Genomic DNA, 23,422 nt, shown 5'->3' on the forward strand with positions numbered 1-23,422 from the left:
TTAATGATTAACTAATGGAAAAGTACGAGGAGTAATGGAATAACTAATATGTGTAACTTATAAAAAAACATATTGGTAACTTTAAAATAAATTTATGAAGACAAAATGATATTTGGCATTGATTTTTCATGTTCTCAAACCTATATATATACTCCCAATAATTATGTTAAAATATATTTGAATTGATTTTCATAAAGAAATATCGGATATTTGTAATTATATAAAGGGAAAAAATATTCTTTCTTCAATGATGCATTTATTCTCTCTATCTCTAACTTTTCCATCATATCATTATTTTGATTGGAATTCTTGTAGAAAGTTAAGGGGATTTTCAGTTGAAGATGGATGGGAGAAGGGGAAATATTTATTGGTATTGTAAGCATATTCTAATATACAAGTTTGTTTATAAAAAAGAAAACTCCATTATATAAAATAATAATTTTGAATATTTGTTTTCAAAATTTTAAGAAATTATTATCATATATATGCCGTGGAAATGTGGAATCGAATCGAAGAATCGCATTACCTCAACTGGTAAAATTGTATCAACTTAACTGCGTACCTATTTTAAGAGAGAAAATAAACAAGAATAGAATAAAAAAAAGCTCTTCCGTCCACATTATATACATTTTTATTATATTTATGTAAACTAAATCTTTGTTGTATCATTCATTTCATTATCTATGGAATTTTTAGATAGATGATGGGAATCGAATACAAAATGAAGAAGCTAAGCTTATTAGATTTGTGGTTTTATTGGACGGTGAGTTATGAATGGTTCGTTGATTAAAGCATATTATTGTTTGATATATCCCTTGAATCTTTAGGGCACAAAATTATTATGCATATATAACTTTTAATTTAAACTTTTTGCCACATTATTGGCCGGTGATTGCATTGTGAGTGATCGAATGAAGAATGATGAAAGATGCTTCAAACTAAACAATTAAAAGTGGTCGATTATATTGTAGGGATATATAATATATATGATAGTGCATCTTCTTTTAATTTGAACTTTGAATATAAACAATGGTAGCATTTTTTGTGTAGAAGATTATCCTTTATTATTCGATCACATCAATACAAAATAGGTGATGGTTCTTCAATCTTCAAAAGTTTCAATGTTCATCACATCATGATGGATTCAATTCATTAGGGTATTTGACTATTTTGTGATTAATGGTATGGCAGACGCTAACCAAAAAACACTCACTTTCAATTGCGGCGGTTACATGTTCACACTTATATATGGCCCATGGACCCATATAATCATAAAAATTTAAATTGATTCCAACTTAGAGAATATCTGCTCCGACCAAAAAGAAAAAAGAGAAATTAAATTGTTAAAGCCTTGGTATGAAATTTGAATCTAATTAACTTTGTTGAGTTATATGTTTACATGTTAATTACATATATATGGATACATTTTGGATACGATATATTCGAAATTTTATCAATAATACATATATTTTTTGTATTTTAATAAAAAATAAAAATATTTTTTAGAATATATTTATATATATTTAAATATAAGTTAATAGTCAAAATCGTTCCTGAAAGATATTCCGATCTCCATTTCAGTCCCCGAAAGATAAAATTAATCAAAGTCGTCCCTGAAAGTTACTCACGTTGATCGAGTTTGTCCTTTCGTCCTCTCAGTTGGTGACGTGGCTAACGTTTGCTGAGGTGGAACGTTAAGTGCCAGCGTGGTGAAGTTCAAAACGACGTAGTTTCATACCCTCAACCCCAAATCAGTGGAACAACGTCGTTTATGGTCCACAGTTGGATATTCAAACATTCTGCCCTTCTCTCCTCTCATAACAACCCTATTCAAGTTTCGCTCCAAAATCCCTCGTCTTCTCTCTACTCTGGTACTCTGCCCAAAGATCCTTTGATCAGAACCTAGTAGCGTTATCGACGATTCCTATGCGTGTCGAGGCTTGTAGAAGAGTAGGCTCTACTACGTTGGATAGTTGGAGGAGGTCGCGGAGGAGTTTCATATTTGGAGGAAGGAATAGTAAATGCCATAGGGTAAGATTTAATTTTTTTGATAGTTTCTATTGATTTTGCAATGTCGGTATCCGTTAGTTTAGGTTGACTTAGTTCTAAGAACCATCTAGTGAGACTAGGGTTTGGATTAGCCTGAACATGTTCTGTATGCGTTTGCCGTTAGGTTGATTTTGCTCTGTGTTTACATGCAGTTGTAAGGCTGGAGTTGTTTCAGATTTTGATGTTGACTACATTTATTTATTTTTGCACTTGTAGATGGAGGGTCCTCCTATGACGTTTGTATTTCACCATGGTGGGAAGTTTAAAAAGGATGAGGGTGGAAATCTGTACTATGAGCCGGATCACACAGAGGTGTTAATGGGAGTTGAAGCTGACACACTTGACGTGTTCTTTGTGAAGGGATACTATGTGAAATTGGGATATGCTGAGGCTAGGGAGTGCTGGTGGAAATCTCCAGGAGTTCCCCTTGAATATGGGCTGAGGAGACTGGCCACAGATCATGATTTGGTTGCAATGGTGAAGGATTGCAGGAGGAACTTCAACTTGATCAACCTGTATTTCGAGCATGGTGTTTCAGAGCCATGTGTGGTTGATGAGCAGGAAGAAGATGTGCCAAAAATTAAGCCAACCCAAACCAAGAGACATCAGTCTCAACCCACCAAGTTACCATCCCACCAAAAAGCATGCTCTGAATCCACGAAGGCATCAGCTGATGGTAGCAGATTATCTCAGCCTTCAAAGTTGCCTTCTCAGTCCAGGAAATTTTCTACCCAATCCACAAAGGAACCAAGTCAACCCAGTAAACTGCATACCCAGCCCACTAAGCAACCAATTCAGCCCACTAAGGAGCCCACTAAGCCCACTGGACCATCATTGAAGCCCATGGGTCTATCAGCTAAGCCCACTAGACCATCATCTAAGCCCACCAGACCATCATCTCAACCTACCAAAAAGTCACATCACCTTGTGCAAACTCCATCACAGCAGAAAAAACCCTATAGTCATCCTACCAAACCTACCCCTGCTCCATCTCAGACCAAAGGTAAGACCAAGGTCGCTACCACCACAAGAGCAGGCAGGCATGTGAAGACATTAGAGGTTGAGGAAGACAATGACTCTCATGACTCCTATGAGAGTGTTGAGGACAGCCTTTACAAACTTCCAACGGTACTAGGAGATGATGAATCTAGCAGTGACAGTGATGATGGTGTGAACTCTACAAGGCTGAACAAAAAAAGTGAGGTGATGGAGAAGCACAAGCCTGCTAAGACCAGATTAGCAGAGAAAGAAATAGAGACTGAAGATTCAAGTTATGAAGCTTCTGAGGATGAGGATGAAAGTGACTCAGGTATTTGGTTAACTCAATTGGTTTGTAGTTGTTGATTTAATTTTGATCACATGACTAATTACTTTCTGGTTTCTATTTGGCAGACCTAGAGGATAATTCCCTTGATGATAATGATTCGGATCTCAACTCATGGCACTCGGAGGACTAAGGCCAGGAACTGAACTCTGATGAGGAATCACCAACCGTATATCCCAGTATAATGACAAGGCAAAGTTTGGGGACCTCAAATTTGAGGTTAGTATGATATTCAAATCAAAGGAACATTTTATGCATGCAACTAGGGACTACACAATCCAGTTAGATAGAAACATATTGTTTACAAAGAATGACAATGTTCGGGTTAGGACTGTGTGTAAGGCTGAGGGTTGTCCTTGGGTAGTATACTGTGCACGTAGTAAGCAAGACGGGTCCTGGCAGATTAAAACCCTAGTAGACAACCATATCTGTCCTAGAAGGCGAAAAAACAGGACAGCGACCCAACAGTGGACACTAAGCAAACTTGTTCCAAAACTTAGGAAGCACCCTACAATGAGACATCGTGAAGTGTATGAGTGATTTGTGAGGAAGTGTAATGTAAACCTCAACAGCACCTGCATCACTAGAGCATTGAAAGCTGCTAGGAAAGTGGTAGAGGGTGATAAAGTTGCCCAGTATGGACTAATCTGGGACTATGCTAATGAATTGCTTACAAGTAATCCTGGGTCTACAGTTCAAGTTGGTGAATCCCGATGCCAGAGGGTCCTCCTCAATTTGAGAGATTTTATGTGTGTCTTGCTGCCTGTAAAAAAGGATTTAAGGCTGGGTGTAGACCCATTATTGGATTGGATGGGGCTTTTCTTAAGACCCTGCACGGTGGACAAATATTGACAGCGTGTGCTCAGGATGCCAATAACCACATCTTTGTCGTTGCCTATGCAATTGTGGATGTGGAAAACAAGGACAACTAGAAATGGTTTCTAGACCTGTTGCAGTCAGACCTTGGCAACTACAATGATAACAAGTTGTGCATCATTTCAGACATGCAGAAGGTGAGGACATTTTTCATACTCGTATTCATAGTTTTAGGATTCGTTTGATTTAATGAGATATACTTCTAGGACTAAATTGATTTAATGATCAAAGTTGAGGGATTCATTTGATTAACAATCTTTTCGGGTTTTTCTGTTTTTGGCAGGGACTAATCCCAGCAGTGAAGGAAGTCATGCCCATGGCCCAGCATAGATTCTGTGTGTGGCATTTATGGCAGAATTTTTCAAAACAATGGGGTAGCACAGAGTTGAAAGACCTGGTCTGGGAGTGTGCTAGATCAAGAACACGTAATGAGTTCGAGAGGAACATGAAGAGAGTAAAGGTCATCAACGAGCAGGCTTGGCAGTATCTTGAAAAGTGGCCGAAGGAAGCTTGGACTAAGGCGTACTTCAGTGAGGATCCTAAGAATGACAACATTTGCAATAATGCTTGCGAAAGTTTCAATGCTAAAATAAAGCATGAGAGGACCAAGCCGATTTTGACTTTGACTGAAGAGGTGAGAAGAATAATCATGGAGAGCATGGTTGACAACAAACTGAAGTTGAGCACTTATCAAGGAATTTTACCCCCGGTTCAGCAACACAGACTAGAAGCCACGACAAGGTTATCTAGTCATTGGGCTCCCCAATGGTGCAGGAATGAAAAAGAGGAGTTGTTTGAAGTACATGGCTGGCCCACAAACATGGTGGTCGACTTGAGAAAGCACACTTGCACCTGTCGGTTCTGGCAACTCACAGGTAATTCATTCAGACCCTATCACTCCTTCCCTTAGCATGAATTAGTCAGAGTTGCTTTTGATTTTTTCATTACGTTTGTCTGTCTGTACTGGGCACAGGGATGCCATGTATGCATGTAATTTCAGCAATTCAAGACAAAAATGGTAAGAGGACTGAGGAGTATTTCCATGAGTTGTTGACAATAGAGGCGTATAAAAGGACATACTGTTTCAATGTTAACCCGGTGAAAGGACAAGATCTGTGGGAGAAAACATCCTCACCTGCCCCCTGTCCCACCCCCAATTAAGCCAAAACCTGGGAGGCCTACCAAGAAGAGGAGAAAGGACAAGGGAGAGCAGCCAGTTGGGTCAAGCACCAAGATGAAGAGGAAGTACAACCCAATTAGATGCATGTTTTGTGGTGAAGTTGGACACAACAAGAGAAGCTGTGCAAAGAAGAAAAAGGAGGATGCTGAGGAACAAGCTAGGCAAATGTAACTTCAGCTTGCCCTTGCTAAAGGGCCTGCTCCCCCTACAGATGAGCCAAACACCAACAATGAAGTTCAATCACATTCTCCCCCTCCTCTCCCAGTCCAGCCACAACCTGTTGTGGAAGTCAACCAACCAGGAGGAACCCCACCAATGCAAGATACCCAACTGCCCGTTCAAGACATTCAGGTTATTTAATTGTTGCTTTTTCTTCTGCCCAATTGCATTTATTTTATTCACTTGAAACTAAATGGTTCTGCAACTGGCCTATGCAGGGTGCAAAGAGAGGCAGGCCACCCAAACTGCATGTCATCAAAAGCAAGGCAAGATCGAATGCCTCCTCCCAGTCACCTGTGGCCATATCTGCTGAGACATTGAAAGGAACAACTTTCGCCACTGCAAAGAAGATGCAAACCTTCATGACATTCGTGCCTACTTCAGGCTTCAAGCGTCCAAGAAAGAAAGATTAATATGTTTAACTAGGAAATATATTTTGTATGTAGTTGCAACTTTGCTTTTTGAGAACATGGCTCTGTAAACTGCTTCTGTGTTCAGGATCACTTAAGTTAGGCCTAGTATGTTTTTTGGTTTAAGTGAACAATGTTGTCTAAACTTATGCTTTGCTATTTTAACTTCTAGATCCTTGATCACCCCTGTGGTGTGTCTACTAAGACAATATGATATCAGTATAATTATGATGTTTGTTATGAATTACAATGACTTTGTCTATTCTGATGTATAGATACTTATAATAGTTCAAACATCACCATCATGTATTCTCAGTGAAACCCATCATGCTTAAACAACAAGTTTATGTTAAATTAAACACAATTAAACCATACTTTCATTCATAAGTAACATCATCATTACATATCAACTAATTCAATTTCTCTGATCTAACAACACCTCTAACACACAAGAACATAACACTCCATCTGTGGCTTTACTTGGAGATTAATGTGAACAACAGTGATACACACAATACAGTAGACACCACCACTGCAACTGACAGGAACATTATCAACATCTTCATTGCTCTAACCTCACCCTCCAAGCTACCCAATCTCCATGACACATTCAGTTTCCATTCATCATAGTCCCCACCAACCTCTGCATCAGTTTCTGCCCCTGCTACATACCCATCTTCCTCAACCCACCTAAAGAAGTTGCAGTGACTTCCCTTCTGAATTTTTCAAAAAAAAAAAAGAAAATCAATTTCAACTACCCAGCAGAATAGACAAAGGAATATGAAAAACAAGCTTAATATATCATAACCTAACTCACCGGATATCTCGCACAAGTGTGGAACAACCTATCTGGATTCTCTCTTGTGCCGAATTTCTTGATTGTCGTCTTCAACCCAAAAAAGTAAGTCTGGTCCTTCATCTTCCTCCTCTGTCGCATGGAAGAGTTCGACTTATGGCTACCGATAGACTGCGACGGCAGGTCACCACTGCGGCTTCCACTCATCATAGCAGCGACTCCTCAAACATACATCGCCATCTTCTATGAGAATCACGAACATATATACTTCAGATTGGGGGTTAGGGTTGTAACATTAGGACTAATTTGACCTAAATAATCAAACATATCTTATCAGCATTAACGGTTGCCATGCTGGACTTCACCACGCTGGCACTTAACGTTCCACCTCAGCAAACGTTAGCCACGTCACCAACTGAGACGACGGAAGGACAAACTCGATCAACGTGAGTAACTTTCGGGGACGACTTTGATTAATTTTATCTTTTGGGGACTGAAATGGAGATCGGGGTATCTTTCAGGGACGATTTTGACTATTAACTCATTCAAATATCATTATGTATTGACATGTCTAATTTTATTATTAATTTATATGTTTATAATAAATTTAGAGATAGTATATATTATTATTTATTAATACCAAAATTATGTTAAATAATTTATATAATTAAAAAATAAAGATAATTTAAAATAATTAGTTTATGCTTTAATATCACTAAAATATTAATATTATTGTACTTTATATAAAAAAATATTTTAAATTTTATATATATATTCATGCGTGTCTTCAAATTTAAAAAAAAAAATTGAAATTAATATGTCAATATCGTGTCTTACCATGTGTTCATGCTTCAAATGTATAAATTACAGGATTAATTGTTACCGTAGTATGATAGACATATTTCATTTCAAAATACAAAATATATTTATACTCCTTGGTTTGCTTATCTTCAAGGAGTTAATTAGTAAGTATATGATGATACCCGTATTTTCTATCTAATTCTTATTTGAGATGTACTTTTGTCACTATTGGTAAATTTTTTTTCATTTGATTAACATTATATATGGATATCATAAAATCTGATATTTACTATAATTCTTATCACTACAAAAATTTTAGTAGATAGTGTAAAAATTTTGTGACGGTTAATTAAAATCACTGTAAAAAAAGATCTAGTGGCGAAAAATCCCGGCACTACTATGCTGCTGGAATTTAGCAATTGAGTTGACCCGAATCACTGCAAAAAATGACATTTTGCGGCGGATAATAATGCTGCAAAAATAGAATGTGTTGCCAAATCTATTGCGTTTAGCAACTTTTTTTTTTTAACTGTCGCGAAATTACATAGCCCTTATACCTAATTTGTATGTTGTTTCTTTTTAAGAAATCAATGGAATATAATCAAAATAAGTTCACACACAAATTCTTAATGTTGTGCTAATTCGATGTTGCCTTTGATAAAATAAAAAGTTTTGTTTAGTACTTAAATTGAGTTTTTCGTATTTAATTTTTATTATATATATACTAAATATTTATTTTTTAAAATTTGTTTGAATCACTCTTACTTAAACTGATACATGAATTTTGTATTTGTTTTAGGATAAAAGAGACAAATTAGAAAATTAAAAATAATATTTTTAACTTTTTGTCAATATTTAAATTATATTTTTTTTATTTCTATTGGCATATTGTGACGGTTTTAAACTGCCAAAAAAAATTCACAGCAAAATTTTGGTTTGCAGCGATTATTCCAGTAGTTTGGAAAAACCATCGCCAATAGTTTAGTCGCGCCCAATATTAGAGCGATTATGCAACTGCCCCTATTTGTTTTGTGACGGTTAAAAATCACCATGATCTAGTTCCAGAACCAACGTTATCTGCTGGAATTAGTGCAGTGTACCGCTATTACCAAGTTATTAGTAAGAGTTAATAGTCAAAATCGTCCTTGAAAGATACCCCGATCTCCATTTTCGTCCCCGAAAGATAAATTTAATCAAAATCGTCCTCGAAAAATTTAAAATTAATCACGTTAGTCCCTCCGTCTATTTTGTCACTAACGACGTTAACTTTGCTGACGTGGCACGTTAATTTTTTTTTTTTTTGTCTTTTTGGTCATCCAAAAAACAGAAACAAAACACTAACTACCCAGAGCCCGACCCACCCGTACCCGCTCCGAAAATCCCTCCTCAACCCATCTGAGATTCAGAGTAGCTTTGACCCTCCATTCCCGTCCCGCTGCAACACAACCCACACAATGGTGGTTCTTCAAGCTTCACGCTACGCACCGTCTCCAGTAACCACCACCGTCGTCAACACCAGATGTTGCAGAGATACCATGCCTTGCCTAAATTTCAACCTCCGCCACCTATCAAGCGTCTTAGAGCCCCCGCTCCACAGCTGCTGCCACCGCCGCCGCATCAATAGTATAGTGCTCGCTTTCCACCCCCAATCCAATTCGGTGCATGTCAAAATAAACAAAGGAATCAACATAGCATCATCACAATCTCAAACATGCAAAATAATTAACCAAGAGAAAATGTTCAATTTTAATGTTTAAGCAAAGATAAGACCTCGTTCTATGAACAAAACCAAGCATGCAAAAATGCAACCCAAAGATAAACCAGAAAATTACTAGAATCAAAAACACAAAAACAAAAGCGCATGATCAATGTACCATGAATGATCACACCACCACACCTGATATGCCCCAAAAAAGGCACAATCTTTGGACACAACAGCTTCAAAAAATAAAAATTTCACACGATATAAAATAGTAGTAATAAGAGAGAGCTACAACGATGAAACATACCAGTGTGGTGAAGGAGTGAGATATAAGTTTAAGCACCAAGAATATTTGTTAAATAACCCTAACGAAAGCGACAGAGAGAAGAAAAATCATTTTCACAGAGACGACCTCCAAAATCCAAACTCCAAAGTAAGTCAGATCTCTCTCCAAATGTGAAAGACTTAATCCAAACCGATAGTAGAGAGAGGCAGCAGCTGTGGAGCAGGGGCTCTAAGACGCTTGATAGGTGGCGGAGGTTGTGTTGCAGCGAGGGGAATGGAGACTTGAAGGTACTCAGACGGTTGAGGAAGGATTTTAGGGGTGGGTACGGGTGGGTCGGGTCATGGGTAGTTAGGATCTGTTTTTGTTTTTTGGGCTTAACAGCCCATGAAAAAAAAAAACTAATGTGCCACGTCAGCAAAGTTAACGTCGTTAATGACAGAATAGACGGCGGGACTAACGTGATTAATTTTAAATCTTTCAAAGATGATTTTGATTAAATTTATCTTTTGGAGACGAAAATGGAGATCGAGATATCTTTCAGAGACGATTTTAACTATTAACTCTTATTAGTAAAGTGGTAAAAAAAAGTATCATATCTTTTAGCAATTTTTTTTAAAATTGTGACAAAGAAATAAAAGAACTTATATTGGTGAAGAGGGAATGTAGAACCAATATATATGTATGAAATTATTTTAAGAATACTCTTATTTTCCCTCCTTTAATCCTTATATATGGAATCATAATCTTATGTTGGGTCACCTGTTTATATACTTTTTATTTGTATATAAGGATCTTAGAATCTTACTAGTTATTTAAATATTGCTTTTGGAAGCAAAAGTCAATTTTGTTTGGTTCTTAGTGAAGTAAAGGTAGACAGATTTGAGATCAAGATTCCACACTTTTGGAAATGAAGACCCTTTTAATTTAACCCTTCTGTGAAATTTACATGAAAAGGTTTAATTTGACAGCTAATAATCTTTAATTATTTACCTTTATAACTGTCTTCCAGGAATGCTGCTGATGGAGCTAATAATCAACTATTATATTAAAGTTTATATATGAAATTAATTATATGGAGCTTGCTCATTTTCAAACATTAATTTAAGAAGTGAAATTTATTTGACACTTATAAAAATTATGAAACTTTTAATTTTAGATAATACAAGACTTTTTTAATTTAAAATGCATATAATTGAAATCTTATTGTTATTCAATTTATAAAAAATTTTGAAACATATGATTAATCTTTATGAGTGAGAAAAAAAGATAGAATAGAATTTATTTATTTATTTAGAATAAAGTATTATTTTTGTCTTAACGTTTGGAGTAAGTCCTATTTGTATTTATAACGTTTAAATATCTTATTTTTATCTCTAACGTCTATAAAAGTGATTCAATATTATTTTACCGTCAATTATACTAACAAATTAGATTGTATTTTTCAATTTTCTCGCTTGGATGTATTCATTCTCAATTAAATCTCACTTGAATGTGTTCGATTTTAATATTATACAAACTATTTGTGTTCAGATTCAATTATGTCCCTAAAAAAGTGAATTATATGAATATTACAGGGATTAGTTTCAATTTTTTATGAGGTATTATTCGGAGTGAATTATTGGTCTGTTCCAGACATTTATATTCTAACTTCAAGAAGAAATTTTCAAACTCCAACTAAAGTTCATAATGTATAATTGACAGCAGGATAATATTAAATCACTTTTATAAACGTTAAAAATAAAAATAGACCGATTTAAACGTTAGGAATATAAATAATTTATCCTAAATATTGAGAATAAAAATGATACTTTATTCTATTTATTTATTTTGTAATAGTTTAACTTTTACCTGAAATTCAAACAATTAGGGTTGGATTTGAATCAATGAGAGCATGAAAAAGGAAACAAGTTTATCTGCTACATCTAGATAAACATACTAACACAGAGTCCGTAGAATAGAATTATTGAATAAACATTCAACATATACAAAAAAAAAAAAAAAAGTACAAACAAAACCGCTAAAAGATGTCTAATTAAAAAACAATTAATTAATTATTTGGATTCACAGAAAAATAATTGTATAAAAAAATCCATCTTGTTTGTATTCAGAAAACTCTTTCTTAGTAATTAGATTCATCTTGTTTTTATTGATTAATTCTTTTTAAATCTATTAGATTCTCAAACAAACAAACTACTTAGACAAAAACAAACTCCAACTACTTATTGTATTCAATACTACTTTTTGTATTCAATAACAAATTGAGTATAGAGATATTTAAGATTTTGAAATTTTTTATCTCGAACTAATTAATTTTTAAAAAAATATCAATTTAATTTTTTATGATAGTAAACAGTAAATATATTATATTTTTTATCAATTTATCACATAAAAATTTAACAATGTATTTATATATACTATTAACTATTATGATATGTATAAAAATTATCATATAGATAATAAATTTTGGAGTAAAATTTTGTCTATTTTAATAAGATTCGTAATAAATAAAAAACAATTAATAAATATTATATAAAAATTTAAAAGATAATAAATATTTTACTATCCAAAACTATATCACTTTTTATAATTATGTAGCAATAACAAAATACGCACTATTGTAGATAATAAAATATATAGACAAGTTTTTTTTCGTTTTACATTATCTATTAATAAAAGAATCTACATGTGTATCATTTATTATAATAAAGAATTTAATTATTATCATTTTTTTTTTCCGATGACTAATTAATCCAAAATTAAAATTCTCGAACATCTTACCGTGACTTTACTCTAGTAATTATCTTGGAAGAAAAGAAAAATGGTATTGCATTGTTCAAGCCAAAACCATGAGCTGGATGAACTATATATAATTGCTGTAGCAATTTTGTTCTTTACCTTATTAGGTATATATATTAATTATTAAATTAAATTAAATTACCTCTGTTTTAGCACAAAGTGACATTTGATTAGACACGCCACAAAAAAATTAATGACCTTGGACACTTTAATAATTACTTTATAAAACTTGAATAAGACATGATTTGGCTTTGGAACAGAATAAGTTACCGCTTACATACATTTACAAGGACCACAGAATTTAAATAATTAATTCCTTAATCTTAGTAACAATTGTCAAGCACTCATTGATCTTGCCTTTTTTTTATTTTTTTTCCTAATTCCAATGAAAAAGAAAAGTATGTTCAACGCCATATCATTTAAAAAATAATTTCATATCTATGTTGTGTAGTGTTGGATGCAACTTTCCTCATCAAAGTACCAAAGACCATTATTTTATAATTTGCACTGCTTAATGATTATGATTAAATTATATATTATTCCTCCTGATTTTTTCTGCATTAAGAATGACACATTACTGTGTATTCCTAAGTTTCACAATCAACAAAATGAATTGATATGTTTCCTTATTATATCACCAACAATGCTTTCAAAAATTCGAAAATCTTTTAAGTTTATACTTTATCAGGTGTACCGAGAATACCGGTATTCCAGTTATTTTAACCGTTGATCTGAATTATAAAAAATATATATAATATATATTAATTAAAATCAACGGTTAAAACAACTGGAATACCGATATTCCTGGGTATACCTGATAACTTTCCTATACTTATTACTTTGGAAGTATATATTAGTATGATTATATATTTTTCTTTTCTTTATTTTGAATATATTTCCTTTTTTCAAAAAAGAGTAACATATTAAAAATATCTCTAAAATATTTATTAGCTATAATAAAAATATCCTAAAAAATTTAAGCAACAAAATTGCTTTTGAAAAAGATTTGTCATTTTTTTTAAAAGCATATTTTATTATTTTTATTTTTTGAATATATTTTGTCAACGGTTGAATTTTTTTAAGAATATTTTTAGTAATTTTTTATCTTCACAAAGCATATATATTAGTGAAAATTTTGATAATGTTGATGACCATATGTATGTATATAATTTTTTAAAAGTTACATTAATCATTCAAATTTTATCTTAGTTAGTCCTATAAGCTTATCCAATTTAGGAAGATTAAACAATAAAGATATGTGTATAAAAATAATAATATAATAAACTGAAATATATTACTTTGATATTTTCTGTTATAACATAAATGGCACCCATATTAAGAATTTTAAAAGAATAAAGAGAAGTTTATCTTACTAACGAGTTATAACTCAAATGACATAATCTTTTTATTTTTATTTAAAAATTTTAGGTTCAAATCTCACTTCTAACTTAAAAAAAAAAAGAAGTTAATTTCATAATTCATAGTAATTATTATATTACTTAAAACCTTTCCCTTTTAGTAGTATGCCTATGAATGTGTCTTGACTCTTGATGTTGATGAAGCTTGAAAATAGAAAGTGTATGATAGTTGTTTTATTTTGAAACCCATCACGGGAATGTGTCTAACCAATTGAAGAAGAAGCCAAAAAAGATACCCTTGTTATTCTCATCATCTATCTCATTGGCTAAATAAACAACTAAATTAATAAGAATTTAATTTTAAAGTAAATGATAAATAGATCCTTAATTTTTTATTTCGAAAATAAATAAATTATCGACTAATTAAAAATATAAAAATATTTTTTATTTTCTAAAATGCGACACATTTAAGTCTCTTCGAGATCGATTTATCCTTTTATATATATATATATATATATATATATTTTGAATGAAAGAACTTAAATATCTCATATTTTAAAAGGCTAAAAATATCTTTTATATTTTCAATTAGATAAAGACTTAGGTGTCTTCGAATTAAAAAGTTAAAAATTTATTTGTCTTTTTCTCTTCATTTTACTATCATTGTAAATAGTGCTTTATGTGTATCTAATTAGTAATTATTATATAATACTACATCAATAAAAAAATAATTTTTATATTTACTGTATAAATATTTATTCAAAAAGACAGATATAATTAAACGATTGTATAAAATATTTTATATTATCGATGCATTAAAATTATATTCAAATAAAAATCATAAAAAATTAAAGGTTGTATTGTTAGTGTATTTTAAAAGTACAATTAAAAATATAAAGGTAAAATATATTTTTCTTTTTCTTTTAAATTTTCTATGTGCAATGAATAAAAAGTATCTCACTTTTGCATCTTTAATCAATATCTTTTAACAAAAAAAGGAAAATTGGAAAGACTAGGATATGAATTGTTTGTGTGCGTGATAAAAAGGATAAATAAGAAAACTTAAATCGTGGAACATTTGAAGTGATGAATATTAAGGTTATTCTTTAAGAGCATGTTGAGCTACTAATTTTTAGCTACGGCTCTCTTTAATTATCTTGATAAAACTACCAATAATATTAAAGTTTTATTTGACTAATTTAGTTTTATTTGTCCAAAATTTTAATATCATAAAATTATTTATACCAAAAATGTATAAGGTTTATGTACAAATTCATAAATAGTTATATTTCAAAAGCTTTTTTTATCAGGGGTATATTTGATGCAAATAAAAAATTTTTGGGACAAAATTGAAACAAAATAAAATTTAGGGATACTTTTAAAATTTTTGTCAAACTTCTGGGACAAAAAATATACTTTACCTTAAATTATATATCTGTAACATATTTTTTTTTCCGAAAAAAACTTTTTGAGAACTAAAAGATTTTTTATTTTCAAAATCCAAATCTAAAACATATAATTAACAAACTAAAGTATAGTACTATTTATCAATTTAATTAATAACTCATAGTTGAAATATGTGCAAGAGATCTTGTAATTGATTAACAATTAACTAACATATGGGCGTTCACATGGCACACACCATGAATCATGGGCAATCACCAATTCTAAAATTCAATACCCTAATTTATATTAAATCGACATCACATATTTATTCTCTTTTTATTACATATAGTCTCACAAACCGACAAGAATATCTTTCTTGAGCCATTGAAGTAATGTATATATCTCATCAACTTGTATAGTACCTAAAAATTAAATAAAAAATATTTTGTGTGTCTGGTTAATTAATTATATGGTCCACCTTTATTTCATTTTTACAATATCTCTTAATTCAGCAACAAATAATTAATTCACTAAAGATTTATATTGTAGAGTAAATGCTCCGGTCCCTAACTATTTGTTCGATAGACTTCTCACCCCCTAAAAAATCTATAAATAGAGATCGATTTGGGTGTTTAAATTTCTTAGGAGGTGAGAAGTCTATCAGACAAATGGTTAGGGACCGAAAATTAGGGTTGGCAATGGGTAGGATAGGATAGGGTTTGGACCCTACCCTAACCCTACCCGCGGGTTGAGAATCTCTCAACCCTAACCCTACCCGCACCTTAAAATTCTAAACCCTACCCTACCCTACCCTACCCGCAGAAATATCAAATTTTTTCAAAGTAAATATAAAATTCAATTATTTCGAATTTTATACGTATTAATAACATAAAAAATAAAAAATTAATGCTCTAAATTACTAAATTAACTAACTAGTTTAGTGGTTGTTCACTTATTATAAGTGATTACATAAGAGAGGTTGTGAGTTCAACTCTTACTTCCTTCACTATATAGAGATGTTTTTATAAAATATGTGCTATATATGTGGTGTGGGTAGGGTAGGGTAGGAGGGTACACCCTAAATCCGTACCTTACCCTACCCGCAGCGGGTAGGGTAGCCTACCCTATCCGAACGGATTAGACCGGATTGAATACCCGCGGGTAGGGTATGAATTGTCAGTCTTACCGAAAATGGCATTTATTCTATATTTTATTATTAACTAATAACTTGCTATATATAAATATCAAACAAAATTTAAATTTTGACACTTATTTAATTGATCTACCTTTATCTCTTACATCTTAATTATTAAAAGTACATCTTTAATCACATAATAATTCAAGTTGTGAAAATTAATTAAAATGTAGGATATATAAAGAAATTTTCAAAGTCTACTTAATTGTTGGCTTAATTTTATCCTACTTGGTTTATAAGAATTGCTAATAATTAGTGTACATGATCTAACAATTAATTAGTGTCTAAGTAATGTTTATACTCATAATAATACACACATACATAACCAAAACATACAGCTTATATTTGTTGTTGCTATATTATTTTTTAACCAAATATTTATCTTGTATAACCATTGACCAAGGAACAGAAGAAACTCAACAAAGTGACCCAACACCATTCCCAAGGACCAACGTTAGATAAAAATAATAGTTTCTGTTAAGTGTGAATCATGAAATTGAAAAAAATAAAAATAAAATACAGCTTGGCATTTATGTCATATAGTTTTAGTTTTTTATTTTATTTTGCCCTTTTGGGGGCTTGGAGATGGGAGGATGCATGTTCATCTAGTAGCAACTATTAAATGAAAAAAAAAAATAAAAATTTTAACTCACTTTTAAAATACATATCCTTTATTGAGTTATAATTAAATTAATTCATGATAGATGAATCGTTCTCAATATTTTTAAAATATTTTATTAATTAAATTAATCTTTTAAAAATTATAAATTAATTATTTTTATCTTTTTATTATTTTATTAATAATTTCTGTCAATGATTAATGATATTAAATGTTAACTGATAACATACATAATATCTAACATGTTCAATTAGATACTGAATAAATATATTTATAAAAATCTATCAATTTAGTAGTTAGGTTATATTCGGTTTATATAATTGAAAAATTGGACTAAACTGATAGAATTTCATAAATATCATTAGGCAGCATTTAATTGAATATACTAAAAATTATGTATATTGTCAATTAATATTTTATATTATTAATTTTTTGACGAAAAATCTTAATAAAATAATGAAAGAATAAATATAATTAATTTTTAGAAATTAATTCAAAAAATAACTTAATTATCTTTCATAGATGAATTTAGTACTAAATTGATGAAGAAGATATAATTATAATTATATTCTACTAGGCATATCATCCAACGAACATTACCAACTACCACACATATACTGCAATTTAATTTATGAGTGTTTGTCTAAATAAGCTACTAACAAAGTGAATAAATTTAAGACTTAAACAATATTTCCTAGAAAATGAAAAGCCAAAGCATTTTGATTAAGACATTTTAAAAAGAAATGTTTTAGAATATGATTCACGGATAGCCATACACTAATATAGACGACAATTGAAAACCACTCCATGGGACTATAAAACCGCCGCTATTTACCAGAGGTTGTGTAGGGTATATGAGACAAGATATAATAATAATAATAATATATAATATAAAGATACAATAATTTCAATTTTTTATTAAACATAGAGATAATTCATATATATAAAATACAAAAATTTATAAATAATTTATATTCATATCTTAATATTTTATTAATATTAAAATATAAATTAATTATTTAACATTTGATAATGTTCTTTATTTATACAAAATATTTTAGACAAATTTTTATATTAATAATGTATACTATTTTTAATTTTATTTAAAAATATAAATAACAAATAAAATTAGACACGCGAATACGTACTCATATCTGAATATATCTAACCTATTCAAAGAATGAAATATTTTTTATAGTTTTATAAAAGGCAGTTTGATATAAAAGAATATTTGTCAAATACGTATTGTGTCTAATATATATATGGGGGGGTATAAACACGAAAACTCCACGTTGTGTTTGCGGTTTTAGAAGTTGGGTACAATTTTGATGATGTTAGTGATGAGCGAGACGAGAAAAAAATGGACGGAAAATAAATGATTACTATATATATACATATGTTTTACGGAATTTTTTAATTTGGCGGATTAAAAAATAATCCGTCGTACATCGGAGTTTTTTTTTTTAAATTTATCGCTAATTATAATGAATTGCTATATGTATAAGATAAGATTCTAACTCTCGACACTTACATACTTAGACAAACTAATGAGTTAACTATTAAACCAACTCAATTTAATTATATAGTCCTATATATATATTGATAGAGTAAGATGAGAGAATGAAAGGCAGTTAGCCAGTCTTCAATTAACTTAGTTAGCTCACATACACACAGTTAGTTAGCTTAGTCAGTTAAATTTATGTTGGCTCAGTTAGTTAAGCACGTGTGGTTCACAATAAGTGACATCTGTGCTATAAAGTGCTCCCACTGAAGACTTTGTGAATCTCTTTAACTTTACCATTCTTGAAATTCAATCAGAAACAGAACTTTCTGCTCTCGTTTCTTCTTCAACCTTCAATCCTTTTCTCCTTAATCTTCTTCTTTAAGTCTAATATCTTAACATGGTACGTATCATAGCTCTATGTCTGAAAGGTCAAGAGTTCGATTCTTAGTGAATTCCAAAAGTGGAAAAAAATAGCATAAGGCAAATAAAAGAGAAAAAAAGGCCTATGCAAAATCAGACAAACCCAAAAAGAGGCTCTTGTTTGAGGGGGAGTGGTAGAGATATAACCATTAATTTTACCTTCTTCCATCAATTTAAGCTTTTAGAATGAGTGGTTTCATAGGAAGCGGATCAGGTTTGCACATTAACCTTGTTGGAAACTCTTATTTCAAAACTGATTTGAGTAACAAAAACTTCTTGCTACACAAACCTCTTCATGTTCCCGATATCACAAAGAATTTATTGAGTGTGTACGAATTCTGTTGTAACAATGATGTTTACCTTCAATTTTTTTTCTAATGGCTGCTGTGTAAAATCTCAGGCAATTAAACAGATTGTCATGCATGGGGAGGTTGAAAAGGGAATGTACAAGTTCCTCAACTTCACTCCATCAAGTAACTCAGCTGCATTTGTATCAACTGTGTCCACAACAGATAATCAATTTCTCCTTTGGCACAATAGACTAGGCCACCCTTCTAATAATGTTGTTACTTCTGTTCTAAAGTCTTGTAACATTGTTGCTTCTTCTAATAAAAATACTTGTGAGCCATGCTGTATTGGGAAGTCTCATTGCCTTCCTTATCATACATCTAATTCTGTCTATACTGCTCCTCTACAATTAGTCTACACAGATGTCTGGGGCCCTGCTCTTATTTCTGATTTGAATGGCAACTATTACTTTGTGAATTTCATTGATGCTTATAGTAAATATACCTGGTTGTATCGCATTAAAACTCGGTCTCAAGTCAAATCAGTTTTTAAATGTTTCCAGCATATGGTTGAATTGCAATTTACCACTAGAATTAAGATACTTTAGTCTGACAATGCTGCTGAATATGTAAGTTTAGCCAAGGACTTGCAGGAACAAGGAGTAATTCACAGGCTTTCCTATCCACATGAACACCAACAGAATGGTAGTACTCAGAGAAAGCACAGACATGTGGTGGAGAAGGGATTTGCAATGCTTGCAGGGGCTGGAATGCCAGCAAAGTACTGGGGAGAAGCCTTTCTAGCTACTGTATACTTGATAAACAGGCTGCCTACTCAAGTGCTGCAAGGTCAATCTCTATTTGAAAATCTGTTTGCAAAGCAATTTGACTACACAAGCCTCAAGGTGTTTGGTTGTATGTGTTTTCCACATTTGAGACCTTACAATAGGCACAAATTGGAGTTCAGGTCAGCTCCCTGTATCTTCCTGGGCTACAGCACAATCCACAAAGGCTTCAAGTGCCTTACTGAATAAGGAAAAGTGGTGACCTCAAGTAATGTGGTGTTTGATGAGAATTAGTTCCCTTTCAGAAATGACAAGTTTAAACCCTCACAATCACAAGAAGGAGGTTCTCTACCCCAACCTCAATCAGCACCAACCATTCCGCTTCTAAGAATTCCTGCACCTCCAACATTAGCCTCGAACAACAATCTCCCAAACAGTTATAATAATCCCTCCCATACACCAACTTATGTTCATCCTAGATTAAGCAACTCCACTTCTCCACCAGTACCAACCTCACCTCATCACATTCTCAACTCTAATCATAGTCCCTTATTCACTCCAAACATACAGCCACCTAATTCCACCTCTTATTTTCCTGTGCCATCAGCACCATCAGCTACACCAATCCTAATTTCCATTTTAGATTTTGAAATTATCCCCCTAGCAAATGAACCCCTGACTGCACCTTCAGCTACACCAGTCCTAATTTCCATTTTAGATTTTGAAATTATCCCCCTAGCAAATGAACCCCTGACTGCACCTTTGAATATTCATCCCATGATCACGAGAAGTAAAAATGGAGTGTTTAAGCCCAGGGTCTTCTCTGCTCATGTTGAACCAAGATCAGTAAAAGATGCTCTGACAAATCCAACCTAAAAAGCTGCCATGGATGCAGAGTACAATGCTCTAATCCAGAATCATACCTGGAAGCTGGTTCCCTTACCACAAGGGAGAGAAGTAGTAGGCAGCAGGTGGGTATTTCTAGTTAAGTATAACTCTGATGGCAGCCTTCAGAAATACAAAGCCTGTTTGGTAGCCCAGGGCTTTTCACAAAGGCCAGGCTTTGATTTCACTGAGACATACAGCCCTGTTGTCAAACCCACCTCAATTCGAATTGTGTTTACCTTGGCTTTATGCATAAATTGGGAGATCAGATAGCTTGACGTGAACAATGCATTCTTGCATGGTGATCTAACCGAGGATGTATACATGAGGCAACTAAGAGGCTATGAACTGGGAGATGGTCATTTAGTTTGCAAACTAATGAAGACACTCTATGGCTTGAAGCAGGCACCAAGGACCTGGTATCACAAGCTCTCTACAACTCTGTAACACCTTGGATTCAGTGCTACAAAATCTGATGTCTCTGTCTTTGTCAGATTCAAACAAAACTCTACATTATTTGTGCTTGTGTATGTCGATGATATAATAATCATAGGGAACTCTAAAGAAGCAATTGGCCAAGTGATTCAGCAGCTAAATCACAAATTTGCTCTTAAGGATCTAGGTGATTTATACTACTTCTTTGGGATTCAGGTAACTAAGACTAATGCTGGTGGTTTAGTCTTGTCTCAAGAGAAGTATGTCAACGACTTACTCGAAATGGCAGAAATGGAGAACTGTAAACCCTGCCATACACCTCTCCTATCCTCAAATAAATTTTCTGCCTTTGGTGGTTCTATCTTTCACAACCTGAAGCTTTACAGGTCAATTGTGGGGAGCTTGCAGTACCTCATAGTCACTTGTCCAGAGCTGTCTTATTGTGTAAGCAGACTGTCACAGTTTATGCACACACCTCTGGATGACCATTGGAAGCTGGTAAAGAGGGTACTGAGATATGTCAGTGGCACATCAGGCTTCGGGTTGCACCTACACAGAACAAGCATTCACAGCATTTTAGCATATAGTGACTCGGATTGGGAAGGTGATCTAGATGATAAAAAATCAACTAAAGGGTTCTGTGTCTTTCTTGGAAGAAATTTGGTGTCATGGAGCTCAAAGAAGCAAGGTGCTGCTGCAAGGTCCAGCACCAAAGCTGAGTATAGAGCTATGGCAGACCTGGTTGCTGAGCTGATCTGGATAAAGAACCTCATGGTTGAACTAAGAATTCCACTCCAAGCATCTCCCTCAATATACTGTGATAATTTTAGTGCAGTATTGTTGGCAGCAAATTCAATTTTACACTCAAAGTCAAAACACTTTGAGATTGATCTGCATTTTGTTCGAGACTATGTCACTAGTGAGGTTTTTACAACCACACTTACTAACCGGCAAGTGCACCGGATCGTACCAAGTAATACCTTACGTGAGTAAGGGTCGATCCCACGAGGATTGATGGATTAAGCAACAATAGTATTTGATAGGCTTAGTTAGACAAACAGAAAAGAGTAATTGAGAGTTCAAAAAGCATTAAACAATAAAATAAGAGTTTGAAGACAGACAGGTAATAAGTGAGAATAAAATATGGATAAATTGTTAAGGTTTTAGAGTTATCTATTTTTCCGATTGACTTTTCTTATTAACTATTTTAATCATGCAAGATTTAATTCATGGCAAACTATTTGTGACTAGACCCTAATTCCTTAGACCTTCCTAGTCTCCTCTAAAATTCATCAACTGCCAATTCCTTGGTCAATTGATTCCAATTAGAGGGTGATGATCAAATTCCAGTTTATATGCCACAAGAATCCTAATTGTTCAAAAATAAAGGGATTATATGTCACGTATCCCGTTAAATACAAACAATTAGAAATTCAGGATAATATGTTTTCAAGCTATTGTTCAAGTAAAGAGCTTTTCCAAGTTTTATAAGAACTCAAATAGAACATGGGTCATACTTCCGTTCCACCCAAATTCATAAAATAAAGAACGAAAACAATTATTGAAATATAAATCAAAACATGAATTAAAATAGAAAAATAATATTATCAATCCATACAATTGACAGAGCTCCTAACCTTAACAATGGAGGATTAGTTGCTCATGGAATGTAGAATGTAAATTTGTATAGAATTCCCTAATGGAATCCCCCCTAATGGAATTGTCTACTAGGAGAGAAGTCTCCCCTTTTTATAACTAATCCTAATTAATTTTAAAATCTAAAATTTAAAATTAAGATAATATCTTTTCATAGAATTCAAATTTGAATTTAAATTTGAATTAATTTAAATAATCAAATCTTCAATTGATGGATGGGGACCACTTGAATTGTCCATGTTGCAGCTTCTAATCTGTATTTTCTGGGCTGAAAATTGGGTCAAAATAGCCCAGAAATCGGCCCCAGCGTTTTCTGTTAATTCTGTAGATCGCTCATGTGATGCGTCCGCGTCGTCCACGCGTTCGCGTCATTTGTGCAGATTCCAGTCCACGCGTTCGCGTCAGGCACGCGATCGCGTCATTTCGATCTCCTCCATTCCGCGCAGTCGCGTG

At 32.7% G+C, this 23,422-nt stretch overlaps 2 protein-coding genes across 2 annotated transcripts; one reads left to right on the forward strand and one right to left on the reverse strand.

The window, feature by feature from the left end:
• Nucleotides 1–2,265: 2,265 nt before the first annotated feature.
• On the forward strand, nt 2,266–6,315 carry LOC148572868 (uncharacterized). Its single transcript, XM_088503653.1, has 5 exons — nt 2,266–3,358; nt 3,442–4,386; nt 4,533–5,124; nt 5,223–5,780; nt 5,867–6,315. The coding sequence occupies exons 1-2, from the start codon at nt 2,266–2,268 to the stop codon at nt 3,504–3,506; spliced, it is 1,158 nt and encodes a 385-aa protein (XP_088359779.1). The 3' UTR covers nt 3,507–4,386; nt 4,533–5,124; nt 5,223–5,780; nt 5,867–6,315.
• Nucleotides 6,316–6,534: 219 nt separating this feature from the next.
• Nucleotides 6,535–7,064, reverse strand: LOC148572869 (uncharacterized). Its single transcript, XM_088504448.1, has 2 exons — nt 6,876–7,064; nt 6,535–6,774 (listed from the first exon to the last, which is right to left on the reverse strand). The coding sequence occupies exons 1-2, from the start codon at nt 7,062–7,064 to the stop codon at nt 6,535–6,537; spliced, it is 429 nt and encodes a 142-aa protein (XP_088360574.1).
• Between the last annotated feature and the right edge of the window lie 16,358 nt (nt 7,065–23,422).

This window comes from Arachis ipaensis, chromosome B2, assembly GCF_059453495.1.
Source record: "Arachis ipaensis isolate K30076 ecotype BB chromosome B2, ASM5945349v1, whole genome shotgun sequence".
In the NCBI taxonomy this organism is placed as follows: Eukaryota; Viridiplantae; Streptophyta; class Magnoliopsida; order Fabales; family Fabaceae; genus Arachis; species Arachis ipaensis.